At 38.8% G+C, this 26,110-nt stretch overlaps 1 protein-coding gene across 7 annotated transcripts in view; it reads right to left on the bottom strand.

Annotated features, from left to right (window-relative positions):
- ADAMTSL3 (ADAMTS like 3) overlaps positions 1-26,110 on the bottom strand; it is a 417,185-nt gene that overhangs the window by 274,586 nt on the left and 116,489 nt on the right. For all 7 annotated transcript variants that reach the window (XM_033189196.1, XM_033189191.1, XM_033189189.1 and 4 more), the window contains one exon: positions 23,229-23,356. In XM_033189196.1, coding sequence (XP_033045087.1) covers positions 23,229-23,356 — 128 coding nt within the window. The remainder of the gene's footprint in view (positions 1-23,228; positions 23,357-26,110) is intronic.

The raw sequence follows: 26,110 nt of genomic DNA, 5'->3' as shown, positions 1-26,110 counted from the left end.
TCTCTGGAGATTCATCAAGATTGTTATGCTTATCAATGGTTCATTTCCATTTCCTGCTGTGTAGCAGTCCCTGGTATAGATGTAACACCATTTGTTTAACGATTCACACACTAAAGGGCATTGGGGTTGTTTCCACCTTTTGGCCACTGTGAGTAAAACCAGTATAAACATTCATGTACAGGTTTTATTGTGAATCTAAGTCTTCAGTTATCCGAGAAAAATGCCCAGGAGTGCAATTGCTGAGTTGTATGGTAGTTGCATGTTTATTTTTTAAAAGAAACTGCCTATTTTCCAGAATGGCTATATCATTATACATTCTCAGAACCGAAGAGTAACAATCTTTCTCTGCATCCTTGCCAGTATTTCATGTTGTGAACTTTTTGAAAGCTATTCTGATAGGTAGGTAATGATATCTTATTGCAGTTTTAATTTGCATTTCCTTAATAGCCAGTAGTGTTGAACATATTTTTATGTGCTTATTTGCCATCTGTGAATTCTCTTGGGTAAAATATCCATTCATGTCCTTTGTTCATTTTCTAATTAGATTGTTTGATTTTTAATTGTTGATATTTAAGAGTTCTTGGCCGGGCGCGGTGGCTCAAGCCTGTAATCCCAGCACTTTGGGAGGCCGAGACGGGCGGATCACGAGGTCAGGAGATCGAGACCATCCTGGCTAACATGGTGAAACCCCATCTCTACTAAAAATACAAAAAAACTAGCTGGGCGAGGTGGCGGGCGCCTGTAGTCCCAGCTACTCGGGAGGCTGAGGCAGGAGAATGGCTTAAACCCGGGAGGCGGAGCTTGCAGTGAGCTGAGATCTGGCCACTGCACTCCAGTCCGGGCGACAGAGCGAGACTCTGCCTCAAAAAAAAAAAAAAAAAAGAGTTCTTAATAGAGATACTATTCCTTTGTTAGGTCATTTTCAAATATTTTCTCCCATTGATCTCATTTGTTTATTCCTCTGCCAATACCACTGCTCTCATTACTGCAGCCATACAGTAAGTCTTGATATTAAGTAAGCTGATTCCTCCCACTCTATTCTTTTAAAATATCTTTTAAAAATCAACAGATACACACCCATGATCCCAGCACTTTGGAAGGCCCAGGCAGGCAGATCACTTGAGGTCAGGAGTTCAAGACCAGCCTGTCCAACATGGTGAAACCCCATCTCTACTAAAAATACAAAAAAACTAGCTGGGCGAGGTGGCGGGCGCCTGTAGTCCCAGCTACTCGGGAGGCTGAGGCAGGAGAATGGCTTAAACCCGGGAGGCGGAGCTTGCAGTGAGCTGAGATCTGGCCACTGCACTCCAGTCCGGGCGACAGAGCGAGACTCTGCCTCAAAAAAAAAAAAAAAAAGAGTTCTTAATAGAGATACTATTCCTTTGTTAGGTCATTTTCAAATATTTTCTCCCATTGATCTCATTTGTTTATTCCTCTGCCAATACCACTGCTCTCATTACTGCAGCCATACAGTAAGTCTTGATATTAAGTAAGCTGATTCCTCCCACTCTATTCTTTTAAAATATCTTTTAAAAATCAACAGATACACACCCATGATCCCAGCACTTTGGAAGGCCCAGGCAGGCAGATCACTTGAGGTCAGGAGTTCAAGACCAGCCTGTCCAACATGGTGAAACCCCATCTCTACTAAAAATACAAAAATTAGCCGGGCATAGTGGTGCATGCCTGTAATCCCAGCTACTCGGGAGGCAGAGGTAGGAGAATCGCTTGAACCTGGGAGGCAGAGGTTGCAGTGAGCAGAGATCCCGCCACTGCTCTCCAGCCTGGGCGACAAAGTGAGACTTCATCTCAACAACAAAACACCAACAGATAAAATTGTATGTATTTATCATGTACAATATGATGTTTTAAAGTATCTATACATTGTGGAATGACAAATCAAACTAATTAACATATCCATTATCTCACAGAGTTATCATTTTTGTGGTGATAATACTTAACATCCAGTCTCAGCATTTTTCAATAATATATTGTTATTAACTACAATGACACTGTCGCACAATAGATCTGCTAAACTTATCCCTCTTACCTAACTGAAATTTTGAATCTTTCCACCAACATGTCCCCAACTCCCCTCCTCAACCACTCTAACCCCTGGCAACTGCCTTTCTACTCTCTTTTTCTATGAGATCAACTTTTTCAGTATCTACATATGAGTGAGATTATGTGGTATTTGCCTTCCTGTGCCTGACTTACATCACTTAAAATATTGTCTTCCACGTTAATCCACATTGTCACAAATAATAGGATTTCCTTCATTTTTAATGGCTGAATAGTATTATATTGTGTATATATACCATTTTCTTTATCCATTCATTCACTGATGGACACTTAGTTGTTTGCATACCTTGGCTATTGTGAAAATACTGCAACAAACATGGAAGTGGAGATATCTCTTTGACATCTTGATTTCATCTCCTTTGGATATATATCCAATAGTGAGATTGCTGGATCATATCATATCTTTTTGTTTGTTTGTTTTTTGAGACAGAGTCTCACTCTGTTGCCCAGGCTGGTGTGCATGGTGTGCAGTGACACAATCTTGACTCACTGCAACCTCTGCCTCCCAGGTTCAAGTGATTCTCCTGTCTCAGCCTCCTGAGTAGCTGGGATTACAGGCATGCGCCACCACACCTGGTTAATTTTTGTATCTTTAGTAGAGACGGGGTTTTGCCATGTTGGCCAGGCTGGTCTCAAACTCCTGACCTCAGTTGCTCCACCCACCTCGGCATTCCAAAGTGCTGGGATTACAAGCATAAGCCACCATACCCGGCTGATACCTCTATTTTTAATATCTTGAGGAACCCCTATACTGTTTTTCATAGCAGCTGTACAAATTTACATTCTCGCCAACAGGGTGCAAGGGTTCCCTTTTCTCTGCATCCTTGCCAATACTTGTTGTATTTGTCTTTTTAATAGCCATCCTAACAGGTGTGAGATGATATCTCATTGTGGTTTAGGTTGCATTTCCCTGATAATTACTGGTGTTGAGCATTTTTTCACATATCTTTTAGCCACTGTGTATCTTTTAAGAAATGTCTATTTGGGTCCTTTGCCCATTTTTTAATCATGTAATTTTTTTCTTGCTATTTAGTTTAATTTGTCATGTATTTTGGATATTAACCCCATGGCAGAGGCATAGCTTACAAATACTATCTCCCATTCTGTAGGCTATATCTTCACTCTGTTGATTGTTTCTTTTGTTGTACAGAAGCATTTTAGTTTGATGTAATCCCATTTGTCCATGTTTTTCTGTGCTTTTGGGGTCATGTGTAAAATAATTATTTCCCAGACAAATGTCATAGAGCTTTTCTCCTATGATTCTTCTGGATGTTAAATTTCTTACATTTTAATCTGTAATCTATTTTTAGTTGATTGTTCTATATGGTATGAAATAGAGGTCTAATTTCATTCTTCTTCATGTGGCTATCTATTGAAGAGACTGTCTTTTCCCCCGTGTTCTTGACACTTTTGTAAAAAAATCAGTTGGCTGTAAATATATGAACTTATTTCAGAGCTCCGTATTCTGTTCCATTGGACAACTTGTCTGTTTTTATGCCATTACCATTCTGTTTTGTTTACTACAGCTTTGTAGCATATTTTGAAGTCAGGTAGTATAATGCCTCCAGATTTGTTTTTTTTTATCAAGATTGTTTAAGTTATTTGGGGTCTTTTATGGTTCCATACAAATTTTAGGATTGTTTTTTCTATTTCTATGAAGAATGTCATTGAGATTTTTATAGAGATTACACTGAATCTGTAGATCATTTTGGGTGGTATCAACATTTTAGTACTAATTTTTCCAATCTATGAATGCAGAATATTGTTCCATTTATTTGTGTCTTCTTCAATTTCTTTCATCCGTGTTTTATAGTTTTCATTGTAGAGATCTTTCATCTCCTTGGGTAAATGTATTACAGGTATTTTATTAGGGTTTTTCTTTCATTAGCACATTGCAGTATTAAGTGTACAAGTCCTATACATGTTCTGTTAGATTTACCCTTAGTATTTAACTTTTTTGAATTATTATTAATGACATTGTATTTTTAAATTTTGTTATCTATGTGCTCACCACTAGTAAGAGAAATACAATTGATTTCTGTATTTTCATTTTGTATCCAGGACCTTGCCAAACTCACTTTTTAGTTTTAGAAGTTATCTTATAGATTTCTTGGGATTTTCTATGTGGACAAAAATGTCATCTGCAAACAAAGACAGTTTTATTTTTCTTCTCCTATGAGTAAGAGTAGTGAGATAGACACCCTTGCCTTATTCTATACCTTAGGGGGAAAGCATTCAGTCTTTTACCATCAATTATAATATATAATATTAGTTAAATGTTCTTAAATTCTTATCAAGTTGATATCTGTTTCTATTTTTCTGAGAGCTCTTCAAGAATTGGTGATTTTGTCAAATATTTTTTCTGTATCGATTGATAAGATCCTATACATTTTTTCTTCCTTAGTCTATTGATTAGCTGGATTACGCTGATTGACTTTCAAATACTGAAACAGCCTTACAGTCCTCTAATAAATCCCATTTGGTTATGGTATATAATTCCTTTTACACATTTCTTAATACTTTTGACAAGATTGTATTAATAATTTTTACTTTCATATTCATGAGATACATTGGTTTGTTGTTTTCTTCTTTGTATAGTTTTGCATGGTTTAGATATCAAAGTCATACTAGATTCATAAAATGAATTGGAAAGTATTTCTTCTCTTCTGTTTTCTGGAAGAAATTATATGGAATTGGTGTAAATTCTCCTTTAAATGTTTGGTAGAATTTGCCAGTGAAACCATCTAGACCTTAAGATTGAGGGTAAAGAGTTTTTATATTATACATTCAATTTCCATAATAATTATGGTGCTATTTAAATTACTTATTTCATATTAAGGACATCTTTTGATTTCTCAGGCAAAAAAAAAGGTAAATCCTAAGATGGCGGTGGGGAATTCCTAGAAGCAACTCAATTCGCTCTGCAGAACTCACGGAAGTCTTCAGAAGTGGTAAATCAGATACTTTTGAAAGTGGGATGAAGTTGGGGTCAAAACAGTATGACTGATTGAAAGTTTGTTTAAAAAGAGGTTAAACTCCCAGCTGACCTCCCTTACTTTGGCATGACTGTGTGCTATTATCTGAAGAGGGTAAAACAGCAATTTTCTGGACCAAGAGATAACTGAGTACAATTAAGGGCAAGAGTACTATACTGAAAACACAGATTAAATACAAATTAATGTACTGAATGCTGAAATCTCAGCTTTCTGCCTCACTTGGTTTCTAAAATATTGGACTCAGAAGGGACTTCTCTGGGAAATCAAAGCATTTCAAAACAGAACACCCAAAGACATCATCAAGCAATGAGATGTACCAGCCACATCTCCCTCCAATTAAGCTCACAGCTCCTTTCCTTAAACTTGAATAAACAAACAAGGATCACCAGAAATCTTAGAAAGATCTCTAACCTTAAATACAGTGACAAAAAAAAATTAAAAGAAAACAGCAATTTGGGAACAACTGAGACTACGAAGAAAATCTTCCTCCCAAATATCTATTCATACTCTCAGAGATGAAACAGAAGATACTCCATCTAGGAATCAGGGACAGAACTCTGTTTCTAAAAATTCAAGGAACAAAAAATAACTCAGGAAACAATATATGTATAGAAAGGGAAAATAGTAAAGAGAGTTGAAAAATAAATTTTGATAAATCTCCTGGAAGGCAGGGCAAATGAACAAAGAGAAAACTGGAAGATCTAATATCTGAATAATGAGAGTTTCAACATAATAGAGGGAAATGGCTAGGTGCGATGGCTCACATCTGTAATCCCAACACTTTGGGAGGCTGAGGCAGGTGGATCACCTGAGGTCAGCCTGGCCAACATGGTGAAACCCCGTCTTTACTAAAAAATACAAAAATTAGCCAGGCATGGTGGCACGTGCCTGTAGTCACAGCTACTCGGGAAGCTGAGGAAGGAGAGTTGCTTGAACCCGGGAGGCGGAGGCTGCAGTGAGCCAAGATCAAGCCACTGCACTCCAGCATGAGTGACAAGAGCAAGACTCTGTCTCAAAAAGAAAAGAAAAGAAAAGAAAAGAAACAAGAAAACAGAGGAAAATGAATAGAAGAAATCATCAAGGAAATATTTCAGGACTGAAGGGAATGGGTTTTTATAGTGAAGGACACTCTGAGTGTCCAGTACAACGAATGAAAATAGACCCACACCAAGGCATAACATTAGGAAATTTCAGAACACTGGGGGAAAACGTATGCTTCTACATGCATCCAGAGAGGAGGAAAAAAGAGCAGGAAATCCAGATGCTTTTAGATTTCTCAGAAACATTGCTTGATGTTAGATGACGGTGGAGCAAACCCTTCAAATTTCTGAGGGAAAATCATTTCTACCTAATTATATACATGGAAAAATCATCACTCAAGTTTGAGAAGAAAATAAAGATCTTTTCAGATAAGCAGGAAGCTTCTGGAGAATGTATCCATAAAAATGAGGAAGAAGAAGGAAGGTGACTAGGAAACAGGAGATCTAACACAGAAGAGAGGTAAATGACCCTCCCAGGATAACAGAAAAATGAGATTCCAAGATGCCTCCTGAATTTCTTGTTAGACAGCAATCAGCTCAGCTAAAGGTTGTTAAGAATTCTCCAGAAGAAGGGTCTAAAAGAAAATTAAATTGAATGAAAATTAGAAAAGTGAATGAAATTAGCAAAGTGAAAATTAGAATGATGGTGTTTTTCTGAATTAGTGATAAGCATGTAAAAGCTAATAAAACAAGCACACAAAAAAGAGAGGTAATTACTGACTCCAGTGGAAAAAAAACTCAGGAAAGGAAAAATAATTGCGGTATATTACATGACATAGCTGTAAACAGTATAGAGGCGTAATTTAATAGTATGTCTTTATAATGATAATATACCTTGATAATAATTTAATGAAGGCATTAATAATAATATGCCTTCATAATAATTTAAACACTGAATATTGGCCCAGTCAAAGTTATATAAAACTCTGTGGTATGGGACTGGAAGACAGAGTGGAGGGAGAGGTCCAGAAAGGACAAAGAGGAGGGGGAGGAGGAGAGAGAAAGGAAGAGAAAGGAGCAGGAGGCATGAAAAATTGTTAAATCTTCATCTTCTATAGTATGACTCTAATGAGTTGTGCCTACAACTGAAAGATCAAGAAGCAGCAATATAAACATGTTATTTGGAAATTTGGATAAAATACCAAGAGAATCAAATAGAAATGTTAACAGCAGTTGCCCCTGGTGGGTGAGGACATGGAAGGAAGGGAATCAAGAGGCTGTTGTTTTTCACCTCAAGCCTACATGAGTCATTTGGCTCTTTAAACTATATACATGTACATTGTTGAAAAAAATGATGTTTTAAAATATCTGTTAAAAGTCCATATTCCCCAAAAAAGCTTTCAATATTCTTCATAGAAATACCCATCCTTACCTATCCCATAGACCCATACTATAGTCATGCAGTTTTTTATCAACCCAGAAATTCATTACATTACATCATTTCTCTATTAATTTATGGAATAAAATATATTCAATTTCTACCATACATCAATAATAATGTTGGGCACAGGATAAAGAGATGAATGACACCATCTATACCACCTAAAATTTTGTCTCAATTGTGGAAACAGAAAAATAAAACAATACAGTGGAATAAACACTCTCATAAAGGTATTCATGAGATACTATGAAAACACTAGAAGAGTTGTCCCTATCCTAGTAAAGGGTGAGAACTGCCAATGAATGCAAAAGGAAGAAATGAGGACTCAAAAGGCATTTTTTTTTTCCAAAGAAAGAGATTAAATATAATCTTTAATTGTCTTGTTCAGAATCTATACATTGAGAATTATGTCAAAATTTACTCCATCACCTGGGAAATCATTAATATTTTACAGCTTCTAAATATTATTATATTTTTGTAAAGTTTAAAATATTTTGATGCTTCATAGAACAAAGTAAACTTTAAACTCTGCAATGTGGACGAATAAGAATAAGAATTTTTATGATCGACCCTGTGTCAATGAGAAAAAGGAGAAAAGGATGATTTAGGCAGAAAGAAGAGCATTGGCAAAAGATGCAAGGCGATAGTGAGCACACACTCATTTATTTATTCCTTTAATAAATGTTATTTGGGTCCTCATCACATGTGAGAAACTATGTAAGATCTTGGAATGATGAAGTAATTCTCCTTTCTCTAAAAGAGGTCCTAATTTGCCAACATTTTTAGTACTATAATGAATGCAAGGAAGCACAAAACAGGAAGACCAAAGTTTAACCAGTCAAGATAGGCTTCCTAAAAGAGAAGAATAAGTAAGAATTAGCCAGATATCACACTAAAAATAGACAAAAAAAAAAAAAAAAAAAAATACAGGAAAAGACACAGGTGGTTAAAACAACAGACATAAAAGGTGCAGGTTTCAAGTGAAGGAAAGAATGTTAAGTAATAAATAATGCCATAGCAGTATTTAAAACATCACTAGGTTAGGTACAAAAATATAGTTCAATGGAATGAATAAGATCTAGTATTTGATAGCACAATAGGGTGATTTCAGTCAACAACCACTTATTGTACATTTTAAAATAACTAAAAGAGTATAACTGGAACGTATATAACACAAAGAAATGATAAATCCTTGAAGGTATGAATACCCCATTTACCCTGCTGTGATTATTATGCATTGTATTACTATATCAAAATATCTCACATTCCACATAAATATATATACCTATGTACACATAAAAAACAAAAATAAACAAAGAACCCCACTAGAAGTTAACAGATCAGAAAAAAAGTTCAGGCCAGGTGTGGTGGCTCATGCTTGTAATCCCAACATTTTGGGAATCCGAGGCCTGCGGATTACTTGAGGTCCGGAGTTTGAGACCAGCCTGGCCAACATGGTAAAACTCCATCTCTGCTAAAATACAAAAATTAGATGGGTATGGTGGTACACACTTGTAATTCCAGCACTTTGGGAGGCTGAGGCGGGCAGATAACTTGTGGTCAGGAGTTTGAGACCAGCCTAGCCAACACAGTGAAACCCCATCTCTACTAAAAATACAAAAATTAGCCGGGTGTGGTGGCACACATCTGTATTTCCAGTTACGTGGGAGGCTGAGGCCGAAGAATCACTTGAACCTAGGAGGCAGAGGTTGCAGTGAGCTGAGACCGCACCACTGTACTCAAGCTTGGGTGACAGAGCGAGTCTCTGTCTCAAAAGAAGAAAAAAAGTTCAATTGACAGAGAGCTTGAAAATCACCCCTACATGCACAGGAAAAGAAAAAAAAAAGAGGAAAGTAATTAAAAAGAACATGATAAATGTGGAAGACAGACAGAAATTACTGGTGTTCATAAAGAAAAAGCCAGAACAAATGGGTAAGAACCAAGAGTGAATAATATAATAGAAGAAAAATCTGCCTACCATAAAGAAGGATCTAAATCTGTACCAAAAAGTTGGTCACCGTGTGCCAGGGTAAAACAAGTAATATGGCACTGACAGCTAGACACAGCCTTGTAAAACTCTTGAACTTGAGAGAAAAAATAAAGACTCCTATGGGCAGACAGTTTATCTAAAAAATAGGTTATCTCCAAAAAAAACCAGCTGGCCTGGGAGGTCTATAAGCAACATCATATACCAAGCTTTATGGAAAAGGAACTATCAAGTCTAAAAAGGAAAAGGTTGTATCTTAGGAATTTTATATTCAAATAAGCCATTCACTGTTTATGTGTGAAAGCAAGAAAAAGCCATTTGCAGATATATAAGAACTCATAAAGTATAAGACCTACAACTTTTTCCGGAAATTAAAAAGTCTATAAAATTTTGCTGCTTGAAGTGTCCATGGACAGGCAGCACTGACATCACCTGGGAATCTGTTAGAAATCAAAGCTCTTGGGCCTCACTCCAGATTTACTGAATCAAAGTTTACATTTTAACAAGATCCCTAGGTGATTCATATGCACACTAAAATTCCAGAAGCACAGCTCAAAATATATCTCTGCCAACAAAGTTATCATTCAACCTGAAGAACTGAATGCTCAAAGGAAGAAATGGGGACTCAAAGCAGCAATTGACAATCAGCATTGAAATAATGCTGCTTGTGTGCACACACACAATTAAGATAGACAATGAGCGTTGAAATAATGTGTGCACACACACAATTAAGTTTCAACCATGCTTTGATTACTATGAAAAAAGATATAAAGAAAAAAACTGCCAATAAACTAAAGACAAAATCCCAAATTCTAAGAATAAACTCAAGAAATGGGAATAAAGAAAAAAAGCCTAAGTAGTCATCCTCTTACATAAGGAGACATCAAAAGAAATTACTATTGACAAGATAGTTATAAAGTAATTGTTAAAATGTGGTTTTTAAGTATAAATTTAATCATCAGTAAAATAAAAACAGGATATGTGTATAATTTCCAAATTAGCAGAGGTAAAATTTCAGGGCAAAAAATTTAAGGAAAATGGAGAGAGGAGGAAAGAAGATTTTAAATAGAGATGGTAATCTGAGCACATATATTGAACTTCCCCCTTACAAATTCTCATTGAAATGACTAAGTATGTTAATAAGTGAATAACTCTGTATCATACCTGGAAATTCTTAGAAGCTATACACAAGGCAGAAACTTTAGGTGATTATTGCTATACACAGGGTTAGCAAGACTGAATTAAAAGAGAGTACATAAACTATTCACTCTACATAAAGGAGAAGTCTGCCTTTGAAGTAAGTAGAAGAGATCCACAGGAGAATCCACCAATTCCCACTATATTAGAGTGGCAGATGATATAGCCAATTCCTGCCAATCAATGGCATGCGGGCAGTTAGTCTAAGACAAAAGTATAAGGGCACATAAGGTCCTACTCAGTGAGGGTCCCTGTAAAACACTCAGTGCCTACATGGGATAGGGTATTCTGAAGAGATCAAATAAAATGCAGACACTCCAGAAACTATCTCCAAATGAAGGAAAGTCACAAAATAATAAAAAATGAGATTCATTGACAGAAAGGCAATGTTTCTTCTTGTGAATGCCTTCAATTGCAGCTTCCTATTCAGTCTCCACAACAACATAAAGCTGCAATCGGTCTAAAGCAGCAACTCTTTAGGCAGAAGAAGGGCATTTTTCCCATAGGCAGCCATAACTGGATTAACAAGGGACTTGATCAAACTTTGACTCTAATCCAGATCCCTGATATTTGAAGTAAAGAAATGTGGGGACACACACACACACACATACACACACACACACAGAGTATATATGCAGATACTTTTAAAATTTGCTTTTTTTTAACTTCTTAAATGGCAGCTTATACTACTGTTTCTTTTCAACCAATTTTTCTTTTCTAGTATGTGTATTCAGGGCTATTAAACTTCTGTATAAGGGTGAATTTAGATGTATCCCCATGTTTTAATATATTATATTTTCATAATCCCTCTATTTCTGCTAATGCTTCTTCCTTTAAATTCACTTTGTCTGATATTAGTACAGGTACACCAATTTTCTTTTCATTTTGGTTCACATTATAGCTTTTTTCCATGCTTTTATTTTCAGTCTTTCAGTGTCCTTGTATTTAAGGTTTGACTCTAGTAAACCACATAATTTTTATTAGATTAAAAGTCAACAATCTTTTTTCTTTTAACCGAAGTAATTAGTCCATTTACAGCTAATGTAAAATATATATTCTGAGGTTCAAATCTACCGTTTTACAATTTGTCACAATTGCGCTATGTTCTTTTTCCTCTCCTTTCTTGAACCTTTTTGGATCAATCATCTATTTTAGCAAGATTCTATTTGCCCTTGTGATATCTGAACAGTTATACATTCTTTTATTTTGCTTTTAATGGTAACCTTAGAAATTTAACGTGCATCCCAGACTTTTAAAAGTTGAAGGTTAATTGTCTATTTTTACATTTTTCTGAACAATTCAAGGACATTTGAACACTTTAAATTCATTTGCTTTCTTCCAAATTTTATATTATTGTTTCCATGTTTTTAAAGTTCTACATACATTTAAACTCCAGAAAACATTATTGTGCTAAACAGTATATATATAATATATATGTGTGTGTGCGTGCATGTGTGTATATGTATATATATGTATATTATGTGTGTGTATATATATGTTATCCATTGTTCTTTCTTTTATAATTTAACTTTTATATTAAGTTCAGAGGTACATGTGCAGGTTTGTTATATAGGTAAACTTGTGCCATGGAGGTTTGTTGGACAGATTATTTTGTCGCCCAAGTATTAAGTCTAGTACTCATTAGTTATTTTTCCTGATCCTCTACCTCCTCTCACCTTCCACCCACCAATATGTCCCAGTGAATGTTGTTCCCCTGTATGTGTCCATGTGTTCTCATAGTTTAGCTTCTACTTTTAAGTCATAACATGTGGTATTTGGTTTTCTGTTCCTGCATTGGTTTGCTAAAGATAATGGCCTCCAGCTTCATCCATGTTCCTGCACAAGACATGATCTCATTCTTTTTATGGCTACATAGTATTCCATGGTGCATATGTACCGCATTTTCTTTATCCAGTCTAAAATTTTTTTTTTTTTTTTTTTTTTTTTTGAGGAGGAGTCTTACTCTGTCTCCAAGGCTGGAGCGCAGTGGCACGATATCCGCTCACTGCAACCTCTACCTCCCGTGTTCAAGAGATTCTCCTGCTTCAGCCTCCTGAGCAGCTGGAATTACAGGCACCCGCCACCATGCCTGGCTAATTTTTGTATTTTTAGTAGAGACGGGGTTTCACCATGTTGGCCAGGCTGGTCTCGAACTCCTGACCTCAAGTGATCGACCCACCTCAGCCTCCCAAAGTGCTGGGATTACAGGCGTGAGCCACCATGCCTGGCCCCAGTATACAAGTGATGGGAATTTAGGTTGATTCCATGTCTTTGCTATTGTGAATAGTGCTGCAGTGAACACATACATACAAGAGTCTTTATAATCAAATGATTTATATTACTTTTCATATATACCTAGTAATGGGATTTTTGGGTCTAACGGGATTTCTGTTTTTAGGTCTCTGAGCAGTCACTACACTGTCTTCCACAAAGGGTGAACTAATTTACACTGCCACCAACAGTGCATAAATGTTCCTTTTTCTCCACAACCTTACCAGCATCTGTTATGCATTGACTTTTTAGTAACAGCTACTCTGAATGGTGTGACATGGTATCTCATTATGGTTTTGATTTTTATTTCTCTGATGATCAATGATGAGCTTTTTTTCCTATGATTTTTGGCCACATGTCTTCTCTTGAAAACTGTTCATGTCCTTTGCCCACTTTTAATGGAGTTGTTTGGTTTTTTTCTTGTAAATTTAAGTTCCTTTGTCAGATACATAGTTTGCAAAATTTTTCTTCCATTCTATAGGCTGTCTTTTCACTCTATTGATAGTTTATTTTGCTGTGCAGAAACCTACTAGTTTAATTACATCTTATTTTTCAATTTTTGCTTTTATTGAAACTGCTTTTAGTGTCTTCATCATGAAATCTTTGCCCATTCCAATGTCCATAATGGTATTGCCTAGGTTGTCTTCCAGGGTATTTATATTTTGGGTTTTATATTTTAGTCTTTAATCCATCTTGAGTTAATTTTTGTATATGATATATACAATGGATCCAGTTTCAATCTTCTACGTATGGCTACCCAATTATCCCAGCACCAATTATTGAATAGGAAATCCTTTCTCCATTGCTTGTTTTTGTCAGGTTTGTGAAGATCAGAAGTTGTAGGTGTGTGGCCTTACTTCTAGGTTCTCTATTTTGTTCTATTAGCATATGTGTCTGTTTTTGCACCAGTATCATGATGTTTTGGTTACTGCAGCCCTGAAGTATAGTTTTAAGTCAGGTAGCATGATGCCTCCTGCTTCGTTCTTTTTGTTTAGGATTGCCTTGGCTATTCAGGCTCTTTTTTGGTTCCACATGGACGTTAAAGTAATTTTTTTTTTCTAGTTCTGTAAAGAACTTCAATGTTACTTGAATAGAAATAGCATTGAATCTATAAATTGCTTTGGGCAGCATGGCCATTTTAACAATATTGATTCTTTCTATCCATGAGCATAGGATGTTATTCCACTTGTTTGTGTCATCTCTGATTTCTTCAAGTGGTGTTTTGTAGTTCTCCTGTAGAAGTATTCCACCTCCCTGGTTGGCTGTATTCCTAGGTATTTTATTTTGTGTGTGTGACAACTGTGAATGGGATTGTCTTCCTGATTTGGCTCTTGGCTTGACTGCTGATGTATAAGAATATTAATGATTTTTGCACATTGATTTTATATCCTGAGACTTTGCTGAAGTTATCACCTTAGGGAGCTTTTGGCCTGAGACTATGGGGTTTTCCAGATATAGGATATGTCATCTGCCAACAGGGACAGTTTAACTTCCTCTCTTCCTATTTAAATGCTCTTTACTTCTTTATCTTGCCTGACTGCCTCATCCAAAACTTCCAGCACTATGCTGAACAGGAGTAGTGAGAGAGGTCATCCTTGTCTTGTGCTGGTTTTCAAGGGGAATACTTCCAGCTTTCATCCATTCAGTATGATGTTGACTGTGGGTTTGTCATAGATGGCTCTTATTATTTTGATGTATGTTCCTGGAATACCTATTTAATTGAGAGGTTTTTTTGTCTGTTTGTTTGATTGTTTCTGTTTTTGTTTTTGTTTTTTTGAGATGGAGTTTCACTCTTGTTGCCCAGGCTGCAAGGCACAATCTCGGCTCACTGCAACCTCTGCCTCCTGCGTTCAAGTAATCATCCTGCCTCAGCCTTCCAAGTAGCTGGGATTATAGGCACCCGCCACCACGCCCAGCTAATTTTTGTATTTTTAATGGAGACAGGGTTTCATCACATTGGTAAGGTGGTCTTGAATTCTCGACCTCAGGGGATCCACCTGTCTGTCTCAGCCTCCCAAAGTGCTGGGATTACAGGCATGAGCCACCATGCCAAGCCTTATTGAGAGTTTTTAACATGAAGAAGTGTGGAATTTTATGAAAAGCCTTCTCTGCATCCATTAAGATAATCATGTGGTTTTTGTCTTTAGTTCTGTCTTTTGTTTTGTTTTTGTTTTTGTTTTGTTTTGTTTTGCTTTGGAGACAAAGTCTTGCTCTGTCGCCCAGGCTGCAGTACAGTAGCACAATCTCAGCTCACAGCAACCTCTGCCTCCCGGGTTCAAGCGAGTTTCCTGCCTCAGCCTTCTGAGTAGCTGGGATTACAGGTGTGTGCCACTGGACCTGTCTAATTCTTTGTATTTTTAATAAAGACAGGGTTTCACCATGTTGGCCAGGCTGGTCTTGAACTCCTGACCTCAGGTAATCCACCTGTCTCAGCCTCCCAGAGACAGTCTTGCTCTATCGCCCAGGCTGGAGTGCAATGGCACGATCTTGGCTCACCGCAACCCCCGCCTCCTGGGTTCAAGCAATTCTCCTGCCTCAGCCTTCCGAATATCTGGGATTACAGGCGCGTGCCACCCTGCCTGGCTAATTTTTTTGTATTTTTAGTGGAGACAGAGTTTCACAGTGTTTCACAGTGAGACCACAGGATGGTCTCAATCTCCTGACTTCGAGATCTGCCCACCTCAGCTTCCAAAAGTACTGGGATTACAGGCGTGAGCCACCGCACCCGGCCTAGTTCTGTTTAAATAATGAGTCATGTTTATTCATTTGTATATGTTGACTCAATCTTGCATCCCAGGGATATAGCTTACTTCACTGTGGTAGATAAACTTTTTGATGTGTTGTTGGATTCAGTTTGTCAGTATTTTGTTGAGGATTACTGCATCAATGTTTATCAAAAGTATTGGCCCAAAGTCTTCTTTCTTTGTTGTGTCTCCGCCAGATTTTGGTATCAGGATGATGCTGGCCTTATAGAGTGAGTTAGGGAGGAGTCCTCCTCCTCAGTTTTTTGGAATAGTTTCTACAGGAATGGTAGTAGCTGTTCCTTGTACCTCTGGTAGAATTCAGCTGTGAATCCATCTCATCCTGGGCTTTTTTGGCTGATAGGCTATTTATTACCGATTCAGTTTCAGAGCTCATTATTGGTCTGCTCAGGGATTTGATTTCTTCCTGGATTTGATTTTTTCAGTCTTCAGAGGGTGTATGTGTCCAGGAATTTATCTATTTCTTCTAGATTTTCTAGCTTATGTGCATTGATGTGCTCATAATATTCTCTGATGGTTGTATTTCTGTGGTATCAGTGGCAATATGTCCTTTATCATTTCTGATTGTGTTTATTTCCATCTTCTCTCTTTGTCTTTTTATTAGTCTAGCTAGCAGTCTATCTATTTTATTAATTTTTTTCAAAAAACCAGTTCCTGAATTCATTGTTTTTTTTGTTTGTTTGTTTTTTTGAGATCGAGTTTCACTCTTATTGCCCAGGCTGGAATGCAATGGCACAGTCTCAGCTCACTGCAAACCCCTCACCCCAGGTTCAAGTGATTCTCCTGCTTCAGCCTCCCGAGTAGCTGGGATGACAGGCATGTGCCACCACGCCCAGCTAATTTTGTATTTTTAGTAGAGATGGGGTTTCTCCATGTTGGTCAGGCTGGTCTCAAACTCCAGACCTCAGGTGATCCACCCGCCTCAGCCTCCCAAAGTGCTGGGATTACAGGCGTGAGCCACCACACCCAGCTCATTGATCTTTTGAATGTTTTTTTGTGTCTCAGTCTCCTTCAGTTCAGCTCTGATTTATTTCTTGTCTTCTGCTAGCTTTGGGATTGGTTTGCTCTTGGTTCTCTAGTTCTTTTCATTGTGATGTTAGGCTGCTAAATTGAGATCTTTCTAACTTTTTGATGTGGGCATTTAGTGCTATAAATTTCCCTTTTAACATCACCTTAGCCATGTCCCAGAAATTCTGGCATGTTATATCTTTGTTCTCATTAGTTTCAAATAACTTCTTGATTTCTCCCCTAAATTCATTATTTACCCCAAAGTCATTCAGAAGCAGGTTATTCAATTTTCATATGATTGTATGGTTTCAAGTGATTTTCTTAGTCTTGATTTCTAATTTGATTGTGCTGTGGTCTGAGAGATTGATTTTTATGATTTCAGTTCTTTTGCATTTGCTGAGGAGTGTCTTACTTTCAATTAGGTGATCAATTTTAGAGTAAGTGCCATGTGGTAATGAGAAGAATGTATATTCTGCTGTTCTGGGGTAGAGAGTTCTGTAGATGTCTATCAGGTTCATTTGATCCAGTGCTGAGTTCAGGTCCTGAATATCTTTGTTAATTTTCTGTCTTAATGATCTGTCTAATATTGTCAGTTAGGTGTTAAAGTCTTTTATTATTACTCTGAGGGAGTCTAAATCTCTTTGAAGGTCTCTAAGAACTTGCTTCATGAATCTGGGTGCTGCTGTGTTGAGTGCATATATATTTAGGACAGTTTGGTCTTCTTGCTGAATTGAGCCCTTTACCCTTCTTCATCTTTTAAAATTTTTCTGGTTTAAAGTCTGTTTTGTCTGAAACTAGGATTGAAACCTCTGCTTTTATCTGTTTTCCATTTGTTTGGTAAATTTTTCTCCATCCCTTCATTTGAGCCTATGTGCGTCACTGCATGTGAGATGGGTCTCTTGAAGACAAGCATACCAATGGGTCTTGGTTCTTTATCCAGCTTGCTACTCTGTGTCTTTTAATTGGGGCATTTAGCCCACTTACATTCAAGGTTAGTATTGACATGAGTGGATTTGATCTTGTCAGTATGATGTTAGCTGGTTATTTTGCAGACTTGTTTATGTGGTTGCTTTATACTGTCACTGGTCTATGTTCTTCAGTATGTTTCTGTAGTGGCTGGTAATGGTCTTTCCTTTCCGTATTTAGTGCTTCCTTCAGGAGCTCTTATAAGGCAGGTCTAATGGTAACAAATTCTCTCAACATTTGCTTGTCTGAAAAGGATCTTATTTATTGTTCACTTACGAAGCTTAATTTGGCTGGATATGAAATTCTGGGTTGGAATTTACTTTAAGAAAGTTGAATACTGGGCCAGAATCTCTTCTCACTTGTAAGGTTTCAGCTGAGAAGTCTGCAGGTAGTCAATGGACTTCCCTTTGTAGATGACCTGACCTTTCTCTCTGTCTTTAACATTTTTTCTCTTGTTTCAACCTTGGAGGATCTAATGGCTATATCTCTTGGGATGATCTTGGGAAATATCTTACTGGGGTTCTCTGCATTTCCTGAATTTCAATGTTGGCCTTTCTAGCTAGTTGGGTTCATCCATGAAGTTCTCATGGATGATATCCTGAAAAATGTTTTCCAAGTTGGTTCCATTATCCCCCTCTTTTTCAGGAACACCAATAAGTCATACATTTGGTTTCTTTACATAATCCCATATTTCTCAGAGGTTTTGTTCATTCCTTTCATTCTTTTTTTCTCTATTCTTGTCTGTCTTATTTCAGAAAGCCAGTCTTCAAGCTCTGAGATTCTTTCCTCTGCTTGTTCTATTCTGCTATTAATACTTGCAATTGCATTATGAAATTCTTGTAGGATGTTTTTCAGCTCTCTCAGTTCAGTTACATACTTTTCTATACTGACTATTTGGTCTGCCAGTTCCAGTATTGTTTTATAATGATTTTTAGCTTCCTTGGACTGGGTTTCAACATACTGCTATAGCTCAAAGATCTTCATTTCTGTCCATATTCTGAACTCTGTTTCTGTCACTTCATCCACCTCAACCTGGTTCAGAACCCTTGCTGGAGAAGCAAAGTGGTCATTTATTAGAAAGAAGGCACTCTGGCTTTTTGAGTTGTCAGGGCTCTTGTGCTGATTCTTTCTCATCTTTGTGGGCTTATCTTCCTTTAATCCTTGAGGTTGCTGACTTTTTGCATAATTTTGTTTCTTTTATCTTTTTTTTTTTTTTTGGATGACCTTGAGGGCTTGATTCTAGTATAAAGGTGGATTCAGCCAACTGGCTTCATTTATTAAAGATTTTAGGGGGCCAACACTCAGCTCCCAATACCTGGACTGGATGTTCTAATTTTGGGGTACTTGTATTGGGCCCCCATTTTGTTCTCTGGCTCCTTGATGTTAGGAATCCACTGCACTGGGGGGCCAAGGTGTTTTTGGACTGCTGGTCATTACACTCTGATGGCTCATGTCAGCCAAAGCATTTCATAGCACCATGACAGCGGGATCCATCCTCATTTGCACATACCAGCAGCAGAGGTAGTGGCAGCTACAGTGGAGTGCTAGTAGGTGCGGGGGGTCCTGCCTCCCTGTAGGCATTCACCACAGTGGTGGAGGCAATGCAGCTGGGGGTGGGTGAGAGGTCCCTGTTGGTGACTGTGTGTACAGTCATGCTGGAGATGGTGTTGGCTTGGGGGCAGGGCACTGGCAGGTGCAGGTCTGAGTACCTTCTGTGTGCCCCACAAGCAGGAGTGGTTGCTCAGGGTGGGGCAGGATCTACTGTTCTCTGCGCAGTGTTAGCCTAGGGTGGGATGCTGGCTGACTCTGTGCCCACCAAGGCTCTGTCTGCAGTGGCAGTCAACAGGGGACTGCCCATTCTGCTCACTCTTATCTAATTGTTCGCCAGGCATAAAAGGCTGTTTTCACTTCCTGCTTCAGGATATTTCATATGCTGCTCCCACTATTTGAACTCTTTTGGTCTCATAACCCTTCCCATCACATACTGATTTCTTCTTAGCAGTAAGGTCTCAGCATAAACATGCCCCAGCACAGAGGGCTTCCCTGACCATTTTACGCATCGCCTTAACACAATATATATATATTTTTTGAGACAGAGTTTCACTCTTGTTGCCCAGGCTGGAATACAATGGCATAATCTTGGCTCACTGAAACCTCCGCCTCCCGGGTTCAAGCAATTCTCATGCCCTCAGCCTACCAAGTAGCTGGAATTACAGACATGCACCGCCACACCCAGCTAATTTTGTATTTTTAGTAGAGATGGGTTTTCTCCATGTTGGTCAGGCTGGTCTCAAACTCCCAACCTCAGGTGATCCTCCTGCCTCAGCCTCCCAAAGTGCTGGGATTACAGGTGTAAGCCATCGTGCCTGGCCAGTGACATGATTTTTAATTATATATAATTTGATTGTTTACTTGTTTATTGTTTGTCTCTTTAGATGTAAGAACCTTGAAGGCAGGATATGTGTTAGTTTAATTCACTGGAGTTAAACTCCTTACCCACATCAAGGGAATTAAAAGGATCTGGAGCCAGAGACTTACAGGAAGAACTTTTTTTTTTTTTTTTTGAGTCGGAGTCTCGCTCTGTCACCCAGGCTGGAGTGCAGTGGCCGGATCTCAGCTCACTGCAAGCTCCGCCTCCCGGGTCTAGGCCATTCTCCTGCCTCAGCCTCCTGAGTAGCTGGGACTACAGGCGCCCGCCACCTCGCCCGGCTAGTTTTTTTTTTGTATTTTTAGTAGAGACGGGGTTTCACCGTGTTAGCCAGGATGGTCTCGATCTTCTGACCTCGTGATCCGCCCGTCTCGGCTTCCCAAAGTGCTGGGACTACAGGCTTGAGCCACCGCGCCCGGCCAGGAAGAACTTCTGAAGATTTCATTGAGAAAGGTATGCTATGAGCCTACCTCTCATTCTACTCCATCAAGGAGAAGGGATGAGAGCTTCAGTCTGCTAACCCCAAATCAAGAGGAAGAAATTTTAAGGATACCACTTGAAGAGTTCAATATGTGTCGCCAACAGTCGGTTGGTATTTAATTCACACCTGAGAAATTTAAGGGCTGAGAGAACAGCTGCAGCAGCCCATGTAAGCAGAGTAGGTGTTGCAGCACTGGCTCCCTGGACTTGAAGAGTTTGTTTAGCAAACTTTACATAAGGGTTTCCTGTGAACCAGATGTGGGCACGTGCATGAGTGCCAGCATGTGGTTGTCTTAGGAACTTACCAGGATGGCCACAGAGGGGTTAGCACATGTAAATAGGGAGAAGCTGGGGGCATGTCTAGCAGTCCCAGAGCTGAGGAAAGAGCAATATTACCAAGACAAAGTGTTGTGAATAGCACATTTCAAGGGAATTGGAGGCAAGAAATCCCAGGGAATTTGGGAGGACAAAGGCAAGTTCTCAGAAAATCCATCAAAGTGCTCACAACAGTCAGCTTAAGACACTTGCCAAACAGAGAGCACCAATACCTGCTCTCAACAATAAAGTGAACTAAGAACTCTCCTGCCTCCCTTTCCTCTCCTTTTACCCAAGTCTCCCCTTCTGAATACAAATAGAAAAGATGGAAGAAGTTGAGCAACTGCCCTTCCTTACCTGCAGCCTTTTTCATCAGCGGCAGGGCCCAGTGAGGAAACAGAAGACAGAAACTCACAAGCATTCTGGAGATATATCACTTGGCAAAATTATGTTCCAAGCAAAATCAAAGAAATTTTTAAAATAAACCAAATAATAAATATATGAACATTTTAGTTGTATGACAATAGGATGAAAGTGGTTATTCATGGTCCTTAATATAGTCCTCTAAATTGTTTTTAACAAACGCAAGTATGTACTAGAAAAACAAAAAGACCAATGCACATAAATTCCATTCCTTTCCCACTCTAACCCTACCACTAATTGCAAATTATTCAGACTTCTCAGACTTGAAGTTTGGAAAGAGATGCCAAAGTTCTCCCTTCCCTACTCATTTCCAGGCTGGAAACTTCTCCCCCATGTGGCTGGCCAGCAGTGGGAAAGAACTTACCCTTTACATAAGAAGCCCCCTGGCTGGGCATGATGGCTCACGCCTGTAATCCCAGCACTTTGGGAGGTCAAGGCAGATGGATCATTCAGGTCAGGAGTTCAAGACCATCCTGGCCAACATGGTGAAAACCCATCTCTACTAAAAATACAAAAATTAGCCAGGCATGGTCGCAGGTGCCTGTAATCCCAGTTACTTGGGAGGCTGAGGCAGAAGAAGTGCGTGAACCTGGGAGGCAGAGGTTTCAGTGAACCCAGATCCCGCCACTGCACTCCAGTCTGGGCAACAGAGTGAGACTCTATCTCAAAAAAAATAAATAAATAAAAGCCCCCTCCCCTTGCCCACAGGGTGTAGCTCTCCTATTGCAGCCTCCTTGGCAGAATAAATATATCCCAATACAACATGATACTCCATCATTCTTCCACACAGCATGACACAGAGTACCAGGGCCTGTATCTCCTCACCAAGGTGGAAATATGGGAAGGCAGACGTAACACTTTGTCTTTGCAAGAAAATCTCTGGACTTAGTTCTATAATACTTTACTGAAGCTTCCATGCTCTGAGTTAGAATTCACCCTAGGGGAATGCTACTACAGTACCTCCAGCAGCCTTCCCATGCCTTCCTGGAGTAGACCAGTGAGTCTTCCTTCTCAAAGGCCACATGTACAGTCTCTCATCTGCCCTGCTCTGCATCGTCTCAAGAAAACTGGAGGACATTCATACTTGGTCACTGTTTAATGTATGGTAAAACAGTGACCTCAATGAAATACAAGCTCGAGCCAAAATATGCTCTCCCTGCATTTCTACTCTATATCTTGAAGCTAACTGGCAAAGGCCAATTTACTCTTTTACCTAACAGTATCCCAAATCTGAAGATGACAGACATAATCTTGGACTCTTCTTTTGTACAAGACTAGAACATCAGATTCCATCAATCTGGGTCTCTGTCTTACCTAAGAGTTGATGCAAAATCCTTGACTGGGAATTAAACTGTTCCATAAAGAATTACCTTCCAGTGTCTCAAAAACAATGATAAGCACGGGCTTATTACAAATTTACAGGTTTTTAAAAATAAGCTGATTTTACATTTTTGTAAATGCTATTTAACATAAACATATCTAAAATGTGAAAACAGAACTTGCATCATGTTCTTAATCAATAGGTTGCTCAGAATAGATGAACAAGAACTGGATTAAGTTGCAGCAACCCAAGGGCAGAACTCAGAAGACTTGACCTCTTGCCCCAACTCTTGACAACTTTAAATCAGTGACTTAAGGTGCCAGGATTTCCTTTCCTCAAAGCCCAAAGTGTCTGGTGCTCCTGGGTCCTGTGTGCTACATGGCCACACCCACGCAAACGGGATCATTGCTGCTGAAATATGTGAACCTGAGGTTGATTCATATTTAGACAAAGCAAATGTTATACCATTATCACAGTACATTCCAAAGCCAAATAAAGTTATCTCTCCTCTCCACCCATCCAGAGGCACTGACACATTCCACATGCAGGAGCAAGTGAAGCCACCACTGACCTTCCGGTCAAACACCTCCGCAGAGAATATGACGCTCCTCCCCCGCAGGTCCGGGAGCAGTCACTCCAGTCGCCCCAAGCATCCCAGTTGCCATCTTTGTCTTCATCTGAACGAGTGTTTCTTGAGGTCTAGATGTTAAAAACAAAACAAAACAAAACAAAAAACACACACACAATAAATTTAGACAAATGTGGTAGAAATATCCCAAAGCTTCCCCAGTTATTCCAGAGTCATCTTTTTTTTTTTTTTTTTTTAATTGAGAGAGAGTTTCAATCTTGGCGTAATCTCGGCTCGCTGCAACCTCCCCCTCCTGGGTTCAAGTAATTCTCCTGCTTCAGCCTCCTGAGTAACTGGGATTACAGGCGCCTGCCACCATGCCCAACTAACTTTTGTATTTTTAGCAGAGACAGGGTTTTGCCATGTTGGCCAGGTTGGTCTTGAACTCCTAATCTCAGGTGATACACCCACCTCAGCCTCCCAAATCCAGAGTCATCTTCTAAGCTCTTCATAAAGACCAATGCTACCCAAAAATGCTTTGCTTTGGAATGACTGCATTAAAAAAAAAAAAAAAAGACAAGTTTATATGAAAATCAGTTGACACATACATGCCTTTCCACCTTAAGAAGGTTTTGTTGAGATGGCTTTTAAGCTCAGTATTATATCTGAAATTTTATCAGTCCTGAATTTAAATAAGTTGGCTAAATATCAATTATATTATTCTGTTTTCTAACTTACATAGCAGGGACCCCACTTGAGCCTAAACCCCATCTACTAAAAATACAAAAATTAGCCAGGTGTGATGGTACGCGTCTGTAATCCCAGCTACTCGGGAGGCTAAAGCAGGAGAATCACTTGAACCCAGGAGGCGGAGGTTGAAGTGAGCCAAGATTGCACCACTGCACTCCAGCCTGGGTAACAGAGCAAGACTCTGTCTCAGGAAAAAAAAAAAAGAAGAAGAAGAAGCGCTAATGAGTGAATGCTGACTTGCTTGTATGTCAGGCAGACTGGCGGTAACTCCCAAGAAATCTTGCATAAGGTTTTATGGAACCTCCATTCATAGAAAACAAAGTCATACGAACACACTTGGCCAAGTCATAAAGGTTTCGAATCCAAGAAAATAGCAAAGAGTCAATTATGAGTACAGTTTGGTTTAACTGGTCTCCTAGACTTTCCACCAATGACTTAATTCAGAATACTACAGAGAAGAGGGGGAATTACAAGTAAAAAGTACATAGATAGAAGTAGGTATAGACGTGAAAAGAAATGAAGCTTATTATTAAGTTACAAAACTTTACTAAGGGGCCTAAAATATACTTGAATAAATGAAGAAACAACTATAGCCCTGAATGAGTAGACTCAATACTGTAAAATGCTACTTCTCTCCAAGATTATCTATAAGTTTACAGCAAGTCCCATCAAAATCCCCAAAGAAACATTTTTTGAAACATAACAAATGATTCTAAGGTTCATATAATGGCATAAATATCTGTAAGAGCCAAGGGAGGTCGGGCGTGGTGGCTCATGTCTATAATCCTAGCACTTTGGGAGGCTGAGGTGGGTAGATTTCCTGAGCTCAGGAGTTTGAGACCAGCCTGGGCAACATGGCAAAACCCCATCTCTACTAAAATACAAAAAACTAGCTGGGTGTGGTGTCACATACCTGTAGTCTCAGGTACTCAGGAGACTGAGGCACCAGTATTGCTTGAACCCGGGAGGCAGAGGTGACAGCTGAGATTGTGCTACTGCACTCCAGGCTGGATGACAGAGTGAAACTCTGTCTCAAAAAAAATAAAAATAATAAAAATAAAATAAAAAGTTGTGAAAGAACATAGAAATACTATATGATCCAGCAATCCAACTTCTTGGTATTTATCCAAAAGAATTGAAATCAGGATCTCGCAAAGAGATGTTTGCAATAGCCAAGACAATGGAAGCAACCCAAATGTCCATCAACGGATGAATGGATAAACAACATGTGGTATACACACAATGAAATGCTATGGAGCCATTAAAAAGAAGGAAAGCCTATTACATGCCACAATATGGAAGAATCTTGAGGACATTAGGCTATGTGAAACAAGCCACTCACAAAAGACAAATACTGCATGGTTCCACTTACTTGAGGTATCTAACATAGACTGACTCATTGAAGCACAAAGTAGAATAGTGTTGCCAGGGACTGGGGTGATGAGGAAATGAAGAGTTACTGTTCAATGGGTATAAAGTTTCAACCATGCAAAATTAAAAAGTTCTAGAGATCCACTTTTCAACATTGTACTTATAATTAACAATACTGTACCATATGCTTCAAAATTTATTAAAAGGGTAAATCTCATGTTATGAGTTTTTTTAAATGCAATTAAAAGAACTGTAAAAGAAGTAAAATGAGAGGAAAATTGTCTCAATTAAGAGTAGAGAATTGGCACAGCAATAAACAAATCGACATATTAAATTTAAAAAAAGAGTACAGAAACAGACCAAGTATAAGGACATAGTATAGCACCACAAATCAACATGACAAATGTTCTGTGGGCTTTTTGTTTTTTTGTTTTTGTTTTTGCTTTTGTTTTTGTTTTTGAGATGGAGTCTTGCTTTGTCACCCAGGCTGGAGTGCAGTGAGGCAATCTCTGCTCACTGCCACCTCCGCCTCCCAGGTTCAAGCAATTCTCCTGGCCCAGACTCCCAAGTAGCTGGGACTACAGGCACATGCCAACACACCCGGTTAATTTTTTGTATTTTTAATAGAAACAGGGTTTCATCATGTTAGCCAGGACGGTCTCGATCGCCTGACCTCATGATCCACCTGCCTCAGCCTCCCAAAGTCCTGGGATTACAGGCGTGAGCCACCGTGCCCGGCATCTTTTGTGTTTTTAAAAATCATA

Source organism: Trachypithecus francoisi, unplaced genomic scaffold, assembly GCF_009764315.1.
Source record: "Trachypithecus francoisi isolate TF-2019V2 unplaced genomic scaffold, Tfra_2.0 Lachesis_group3, whole genome shotgun sequence".
NCBI lineage: Eukaryota > Metazoa > Chordata > Mammalia > Primates > Cercopithecidae > Trachypithecus > Trachypithecus francoisi.
The sequence above is the reverse complement of the archived record's forward strand: the minus strand, read 5'-3'. Positions and strand labels throughout refer to the sequence as shown.